Source organism: Pygoscelis adeliae, unplaced genomic scaffold (assembly GCF_000699105.1).
Source record: "Pygoscelis adeliae isolate BGI_AS28 unplaced genomic scaffold, ASM69910v1 Scaffold186, whole genome shotgun sequence".
Lineage (NCBI taxonomy): Eukaryota > Metazoa > Chordata > Aves > Sphenisciformes > Spheniscidae > Pygoscelis > Pygoscelis adeliae.
In genome coordinates, this window is record NW_008825071.1 from 5,017,395 (window position 1) to 5,026,707 (window position 9,313).

The 9,313-nt window shown below is 42.8% G+C and overlaps 1 protein-coding gene across 1 annotated transcript in view; it reads right to left on the reverse strand.

Annotated features, from left to right (window-relative positions):
- Nucleotides 1-228: 228 nt before the first annotated feature.
- NEDD9 (neural precursor cell expressed, developmentally down-regulated 9) overlaps nt 229-9,313 on the reverse strand; it is a 23,645-nt gene continuing 14,560 nt past the window's right edge. Inside the window, exons 2-6 of the mRNA XM_009326473.1 lie at nt 7,640-7,741; nt 6,337-6,438; nt 4,666-5,889; nt 4,234-4,323; nt 229-2,833 (exon numbers count right to left, since the gene is read on the reverse strand). Coding sequence (XP_009324748.1) covers nt 2,324-2,833; nt 4,234-4,323; nt 4,666-5,889; nt 6,337-6,438; nt 7,640-7,741 — 2,028 coding nt within the window. The 3' untranslated portion in view covers nt 229-2,323. The remainder of the gene's footprint in view (nt 2,834-4,233; nt 4,324-4,665; nt 5,890-6,336; nt 6,439-7,639; nt 7,742-9,313) is intronic.

Here is a 9,313-nt window from a genome sequence, read left to right on the forward strand (position 1 = left end):
AGAAACTGTCTGTCCCTTCCTCTTTTACCCTCAAGTTCTCACTTCACGCTGTAAGCACTGATCAGTGAAAAGATGGAAAGTGAACTCTTAATTTTAGAATGGCTTTGATAGTATTAGCAAGCAGCAATATTTCCTTTTAATATGCTTAGAGGACTCTGAAAACAAGAAAAAATAAGACCAAGTGTTGCCTTTTTTATATAAAAAAAAAGCTAGTCATTTAATCATTTTAAAATGACTCTCTACAAGATAACAAACTGTAATACAGGCTTGCAATACAGGTTCTCCTTTTGAAAGCACAAACTACCAACATAACCACTAAGCTTCAAAACACTTTTTCACTTTCTAAGAATATACAGTGAAAAAAAATGGACAGGGAAATCCAAAAGAATCCCAAACAACACTAGTACAAAACAGGTTCACGTGGATTGCTTTTTGGCAGCCGGCTGTTGGTTACAATAGGGTAACCACCCTTTCTGGATGTTACGCCAGAGCCAAGCCCCGGAGCCGATTCTGGGCCAGGTGAGGTTGTGCTGGCTCCCGCTGGCCTTCCTGGGAACATTCTGCAGACTGGGGAAGCGACGTTACGGTAGCCTCACTCTGAGACGATACGTTAAGGCTGCAAGATTTCATATGCTGCTGAAATGGTTTTGTTATCTAAGACAACAAATCCCATTTCAATAAGGCACGTGTTCGGATACAAACTGGGAAAGCAAAAAGTTAGGCAGAAGTGTGCCTGTTTTTTAGCTGCTACCGATCTCACAAGTGTGTATTTGCCAGCGATCCGCTCGCTGATGGCAAACACTCAGAACGCATCAATGTGGGACTACCTTCAATTATGCAAGGACAGTAGTGTTTCTGCTTTAAAAACACCAGAATCGCCTGGAATTTACCTGAGCTATTGTCTACTTTGAAGCGCGGCTTCTAGTCTGAGGACCGCAGGCAACTGGTGTTCTGTGCCTTATTTTTAGGGGGTTTACAAAAGGCAACAAAGACAAATAAGTTAATACATGTGTTGGAGCAGCCAGCATACGTGAAATTTCTAAAGGAGTACCACTCTGCTAACAATTTTTAAGGGTCTAAATTGAAAATTACTGGGTGGGATTGTGTGTACTTACTGAAGGAATGGCCCCATTAAAACGGGAGGCCATTTTTGGCAACAGTGTAGTGCAGAAGGACCAGCACCTATGCAACAGAATTTGGAAAAAAGCCCAATAGTTGAATGGAAGTCAGAATTGCAATAGATGCAATTAATTCCCAAGAATATGTCCTAGAAAAATAAGTGCTATTTCTTCATTAAATTGTGTATATGCTATAGAGATGTTTAAATATCTGTTATTTCAAATTAAGCTGTTTTCTTTCCATATGAATTACAATTTGTACGTTAATCCCTCTGGGAGGGACTGGTATTTTGAGACATTGCTCATCTGCGGCCTCAGAGATGAGCCCAGTGGATCCTGGGATGCTCTCAGGATAACTCCGAGTCCATGAACAATACGGCATTTGAGCCCGACTGTTAAATTTAATTGCCAATGCAAGGTCATACAAGGTAAACGTGTATGAATTTACGTTGCTGGGAATCCATCCACGTTTGAAAATCCCACGTTGCACAGTTATTAGAAACAGCGGAATTTTAATGCCACAAGATATTAAATACATACGACTCTGCCTTCCTCCTTAGAAGGTTCTGTTTCTTATATGGCCTAAAAACGCTTTTCTCCCAAATGCCGTATGCCTTGCTTGATGTGCTGCGTGTTGCAGTTGTGCATATATGCTACTCAGAATGATCAAACGCTGTACATAACAAAGTAATGTCAAGAGGAGAGTTAAATTTCATGGAATTAACCTATAGAAAGTAATTTCTAAGAAGGGAATGGAGTTCTATGAGAACCATTACACTTGCTTCATGGATTGCTACAAGTAGGTTTCACAACCAAGTCCATGTGCCAAAATCGAGATGGAATGAAACAAGAAGAGTGCAGCATCCACTTAACAAATATACTGAGGAAACAGGCAGTATATACAAAAGATACGCACTGCTTACCCGACGCGTAATTTTTAAGGTGCTTAATTGATGTTTTAGGGAATGTAGCAACATATACATATATGCAGTGTATACATATCTAAATGTGTATTAGAAACATAATACAGAACCAGATATATTCCCAGATCCCTGATTTCATTAGATTCTCTAACGCGTAAGAATGTATTTAAAATACTTCATTAAAAATATCTAAAAAAAAAAAAAGGGTTACATTAAAATAAAAATAGCTCCAGTTTTTTTGCTTTTCTGTTTTGCTGCTCATGGATTGGATTCCACTGGGTTTCATAAGGACGCCATTTGGACCAGCGAGAGTTTGAACAACTGTGCGTGGTGAGACAGCTCTGTTACTCGGTCCACCATCTTCTGTAGGGCTGCCGTGTTGGGGTAATGCAAGGCAGCCATCTTGGTAGCCAGAACAACACTCTTCAGCAGTTCACACAGCTGGTTGCTGGAGTTCATCACTTTGTTGCATATGTCCTGGGTCGTCACTTGCCTCGTGAGCATGTCCCCAATGAACACAAGTTTGTGAGCGCTCAAAATGACAAATTTGCTGTGAGCCACGAAGATTCGGGGGGGCTGAGAAGCATTGACGCAACTGAAAAAGGCGTCAATGGCATTTAGGAGGGAGTTGAAATGAGTCTCACATTGGTCAGAATAGAATAAAAGCAGCTGGCTGTCATGGGAGGCGGCGGTGCTGTTTGCAGTCTGGAGAGCTTGAGGCGGCTTCCATTTTGAGATGTCATTCTCTACCGGCTTTGTGATCTCTTGCTCCAGACGTTGAAACTGATTAATCTGAAAGGCAAATGAAAAGGCCCTCTTCAAAGAATATTCTCGTAAGACGTTGTTACGTATAACAGTTTCACCTTATGCCTCAGGATACCCCTAGGTATCCTAGATTTGCCTTATGTTAAATAAAAACTAGTATACGTGTTTTCTAAGATCTTTTATTTTGGAGAGTGAGGGGTAATCAAGTGCTTTGGTTACCATAAATCCAAATACACAGAGTTCAGAAGAGAAAAACATCTAAAACACTTTATTTGCATTTAAAAAAAAACCCCAAACCTCCTGAATTTACAGGCTGTTGCTCATTTTGAAGATTCTGAAATCACAAGTGAGAGAGATGGATCCAAGTGGCAATGACTCCTACGCAATCTTTAAAAAGCTGCCATCTCTGTGGGATTTTGAGATGACAAACCTTTAACTCTCACGTCCTCATCGCTTGTACAATTTTTCTGCCATACAATATGGCAACAACGTATTGAAGAATTAATATGAGGGCAAAGTGACAGCCCTCAACCTTAAGTGAAAGCCCACTTAAATGCTTTTTAGCATTTAAAGTGATGTTAAGCACAGTATTTAAGTTAATGGTATTGACGTTCACTGAACAGATGTGCAGGTGGCATGTGTATTCAGTGTGGTCCAGTGATTAAGGCACTGGATTGCAGGTCAGGAAAGCCAAGTTCTCAAGCTGCCTTTGTGACTGATCCACTGTGAGACACTGCAGAAGTCTGTTTCTCCTCTGTGGTAAACTTTTGGAGTCAGAGACTGCTTTTCATTATACGTATGCACTGGGCCCATGGCAATGGTGCATTGTATAAAAAAAATAACGTCTCTTAAATTGAGATGGTTGGAAATTGTTTTCAAGGGAAAGGCTTATTCCTGACACAAGAGGTGTCATTCCAAACACTGAGAGCTGTGGCTGTGCTTCCAATAAGTTACTAAGTGGCAGTGAGGAAACGAACAGGGCAGAGATGCTGATCTTTAGAATAGCTACTATGCAGTAAATACTTCAGCTGTCTCTGGCATCAGCAATCGCTGACACAGATGCATGGGGCCAGGAAGGTGCTAAAATCTTGGTGCCCGCCGTTTCCCACTTTGCCCATGATAGTGCGTGTCCTTGTCCTTTGCTTTGATAAATCCATTAATGGTAGAGCCTGACCGGCACAAATCCCACTTGGAAAGAAACTAACCTGGAGTCGCTGTTTAGCCAAGACCGAATACCTGCCGTCTTCACCTTCTAGCACCTGGGACTTTCCAACTGCGTGTGCTGGCACTCATGCACACCTCACAGCCATGATGCTGCCAGTTGCACACCGCTAAGGGAAGGGCCCCTCCTGCTTTATTTGACCAGTAATCCTTATGTGCAAGGAATGCTGCATTTCAATGTGATTGTTGCACCTGAGCAAACATACCTGATGGTGCTCTAGCTCCATTTTGCTCTGCTTGATGATATTTTCTTTTTCCAGCAGCTCCTTCTGTTGCCTTTCAAACTCTTCTTTCCCCTGTTTGGCATAATATAAGAAGACGCTGTGTTAAATCAAAACTGCTCCTGAGCTAAATGACAACTCATAGGTCAAATAACAGACTCTGTATTGAGTTTTTCACTGGTAGTGCACCACTAAGGGTATGGGGAAGAAAAGGATAGTGTGGCAGAGCACAAGGCAATTGCTATTATGCATGCAACAGTCGTATCTGAGAGCAAGTTATCGCCCTGGTGAAATTACTCTTGAATGTGTATTAGTGTGACAATCTGATTGCTACCTTCCTGCCAACAGCTTTTGCAAACAGAAGTATCAACAACTCCTACTTGGCCTTGTGCAGACAAAGGTGTTGGGTTTACCTACCTGCAGGTGAACGTAATCGTAGTCATCCATCCAGCTCTTTTCCGAGCTGTCACTGGTGGTATTGTGTGGGTGCTGACCTTTACTCAGGAGCGGAGGAAGGGAACTGCAGTGGTTCTGTGCTTTTTCTCCGTGATGCTGCATATGAGGATTGTCATATACATAGTCAGGAGTGTTCATGATATTCTCTGGTATGTTTTTGAAACGTGAGCTGCTCAACGCCTGTTTGAAGAGCACCTCTGCATTGACACTGATGGTAGTGGTTAGTTGCTTGGCATCATCTGGGACTGTCCTTGCCACCATAACAAACCGATCCAGGTCATCACACTTGTTCTGCAGTCTGTTGACAGCTAGAACATTCAAAGACCAGTTGTAGCTGTTCAAGTCGTGACTGGTTTGGGTAAGGATCTGGTGAGAATCCTCCAGCCTTTGCACCTCCCTCCTCATTTTGTTAAGGAGGCTGAACTCAGATAAGCAGGAAGCATTGGCTGCTGATCCTTTCGCAAACTGGAGGTACTCCAACAGCAACTGCTCTACCTTATCTACAGCAGTGTGAATTTCATTGATGTGTTTCTCCATATATGCATAAGACCGCCAGTCTGCTGTAACGAAGGCCATGAGGTTATTGACAGCTGTCTCCACCATCTGCTGGAGGCGATAAAGCCTCTCTATAGCTGTGTCTGGATCAAGGATTAGTCTTTTGTCCTGTGCAGTTGATGCTGAGAAAGAAGAGTCTTTTGATGTTGTTGAAGATGTGGACATGTTACTCCTTGTGCTTCCTGTGCTGGAGAAAGACAACCTATTTATCCCATCAGTCACATCCTGTAAGCCTTTAGTGTCTTGGAGGACTGGTGGTGGCACATCATAGACACCTTCTCTTCCTTCTGGGATGAGACTTTCACTGAGTCCTGTCTGTTGTCCTGGGAATGGAATTCCCCTTGGGGTATCATAAACATCTTTTTGAGCTGCAATTTGCTGTCCAAGAAAATGGTTTTGATGGTTCATAGGGATGTCATAAACATTCTGTTTCTGTGGCACTCCATCTGGCAATAAAAGGCTCTCGGGAGAAAATTTATTAAGTTCTTTCTCAGTTGCTTTGGTGATGGGAGGAGGAATATCATATACTCCTTCTGGTCTTACACTGTGGCCCACCGGAGATGAAAAACCCTGCAAATTTTCCCTCGGGCCTGTATCATTTCGGCATGCAGATGGAGGTGTAGCATAGACCTGAATCACAAAAAGCAAACCATGAAACCTTTGGCTAGAATAGCAAAATATTTTACATCTTCTATATGGCCTAGAAAACACTGGGATGGAAGATCTGCCATTGACATTCATGGAGTCAGCTACTTATCCTGAGTTTGACTGAGCGTCAGTTTTAATATCTCACTTTTTAACACTCATCTTGATGCAAATTCTCATAAGCAGCAAAATTCAAAAAGGCAGCATGCTGCCACAAAGATAATGTAGGTCTAATTATCAGTTCACACTCCATAACGTTAATAATTTTGATGCAGCGCTTCACTTTACCAGCTTTAACAGTTTAAAAACCTAAGGAAATCTTTAAAGTACTGAATCTCCTTTTCCTTCAGGATCATACATGAACTCTTGTTTAAACATGTCTTTGGTCAGACATGAAAATACAGTATCTTGCGGAAACGGCGTAATACTTACCCCTTTGGCAGGTGGTATGTCATAGACTCCTAAAGCTTTTGCTTCTCCCATGGGAACTGGAAGTGCAGGCCCCTTAACCGATGTGGGGGGAATGTCATAGATCTAAAGAAAGAATAAATTGGTTACAGAAACAAGTCACTTCAGGAAAGTTCTGATCTCAGATGAGTTTTCTTGATTTCCGTGTTTCCTCTCAAACAGCTTGAAGATGAGCAGAGCTCCTCAACTTTGTTTCATATGGGAGAGCTGCTTGGATTTGCCGGGTATTTTGGACAGTTAGGAAATGCACTTTGCTAGGTCCTCTCTGGGCAATTGTGTGGACGGTAGGCTGGAGAGATGAAGACACGGCTGACTTCCATCCCGAGCATTAAATCAAGGCCAATCTATTACAGATACCTGTTGGGGTGAACAGGGGAGCGGTATATTCATGTGACCAGAACTGATAACACCCTTACTGATAGAGATTAGGGGGACTGAGGAATAAGCTTGTACCAGTACACCCTAAACTCCCTGAAACTAAGGCTGCCCCTGTCAGCATCACCTGTCTGCTTTATTGGGTGCAGTGTGAGCTGTCTTACTAGCAGAAAGTACAGCTGTCAGATGTTTCAAGTGTCCCACTTCGTGGCACGTCCTAGGTTACAGTGGGTTCTGCGTGTGCTCTAAGGCCACTGTCTGAATGTCTCTTAACCCAGACTTCCCAACAGTTCCAGCCATTCGGTGTCAGTCTGTGTTATGTACTATTTGGCTTCAATGTTGTTCCCCAGAGCAGCGGCTCTGTCAAAGAGCCATGGAGAGATGCAGGGTTGTTGAGTTACAGGTCCTGCAAGCATCCACTCTAGATGTCTGTGGTCTTGGGGATTGAATGCTAAGGATGTTCCCCAGAACAAAGATATATTTCAAGTTCAGTGACGTGGTGCAGTACATATGTGGTGAAAACAATTCCCTGCATAGTAGCTGTTCATCTAGGCGATAATCTTACCCTTACTGAGTGAATTACTGTCAACTAAGCAACAACAAAGTAAGGGGGAAAAAAGTGTTCCCAGGCAGCAAGTTTATTCTGTTTAGATATACTCTTTGATCAAAACACAGAAAACAAATGGGACTTTTGCGTTTGGTGTGCTGCCAAATCTTAGTCAACATCAAATACAACTTTGAAATATTTCTGCGCTCTGTGAATAAGCCACTGCATCTAATTAAAACATTTTCTCTCTGAAATGAGAGAACTTGCTTTGCTCATAAACTTCTGGTAGAAATTCATCACCGTTTGTGCTCTGTCAGTGCTGTTGGCAGTTTTATTGGTACCTACCCCTTGGAGAGGGCGAACAGGGGGGATATCGTAGGTATCCTTCTGGTATTTGGAAGGGAATTCATAAACATAACCTTGTCCCGACCTGACTGGAGTTATTACCTGGGGGATAAAAGAAAAAGAGGAAACATAAGTCTTTGAGGATCTTGGCATGTTCTCTCTGCAACTGCACAGGGTATAAAGCGTGAATGTTAATCATACTGGATCGTTTATGTGGCAATGTAAATAACACAAGTCTACATATACTTCTGACAGTTGAACATTGCAAAATGACTATTAGTAGCTATAAAGGCACCACCTTTCCCTTCCAGACCAGTTCTGAGACGGCTGCTTGCTAATGCTACAGTATCTTCTATTTGTCAAGCACAGATTCTCCAGCAGGTCTAAGATGCTTGGTCCCTTCTTCCCATTGACTGCTCATTAGCACAGGCCACACGATGTGATGTTACACCACCCACTCGCTGAGATCAGAGCTGTGTACGTTCTGCTCCTCCCACTGAGGTGCTGCATGTCCCCACTTACTGACAGAGGCTTAAAATACTACGTTCAGGCTCTGGGAGTCTTCCCCCTTTGCTTGTGGAGGTATTTCCCACCTACTCCAGCAGGATGTCTTGTGTTACTGTGCTACATAGCACAACATCCTGCATGACTGAGTGTAAGCTGTGGCTTTGGAAATTCTTTACGTAGAAAGGCTATGCTTAAACCTTCCAAAGCGGGACATTCAATTATGCTGTCTCCGTTTGCTTTGTCTATATTAGCGGCTAAGAGATAGGAAATGTTAGGCTATTCTTGAAGTATATAATGCAAGAACAGCCTCTGAAAAAAAAGCTTAGAATTTACATTTTTTTGACATTTTTCTAAACCATTAACTACCATAATGTCTTCAAATCAAATTTGGTGAAAAATAAATGCCTTACGTCTTGGACAGCATCCGCATGGCAGAATTTCAGTATAGTGTGGTATAAAAGAAATGTTACCTAACCCTCAGAAAGAGCTGGGTTTATAGTGGAAATGCTGACATCTTAACCTCTGCTGGTGCTACTTAGCTCTAACAAACAAATATAAATACTGTAACCCAAAGGCATCAAATGACAAATTACATATGCCCATAGAAGATCTGGCTTTGTGCTCAGCTGGGGAGAATTCTATACCAGAGCTACCTAAGTGTCTTTAGAAATGTATGCAAAACGTAGAACAGACCTTCTGCCCAAATGCTCAGTAAAGGTCCTGTAACAGTCTGTGCTGTAACGAATCCTAGCATCCTGGCTTTCACAGTGAGTTTTGCTTGACTGAGGTCGGCAGGGAAAGTCCCTGATGCTAACCTGCTACCTCCTCTCTGCTATGTCAACAACGCAGGCTTTTCTTCTTTTTACCTGCTGCCCAAATATTGCTGTGTAATCTCTGGCCCCGTACCATGAAACAATCACTGGATTTTCCCCGAGGTGACTGCCATACCAGTTTACAGTACAGGTCTGATTCAATGTGAGTAGCCCAAGGCAGTGCTCCTGGTAGTGCCAGCTACTGCACTGACTGTGTGTGCCTTAGGTGAGGGAGGAACATCCACACCTGGCAGGTGGGGGAAGAGAGTGGTTTTTGCAGGTGCTTTTCCTTGAATTAGCATCAGAGGGCAGGGAAGACAGAAACTGGAAGCAATGCGGTCTCCAGAGCGCTGGG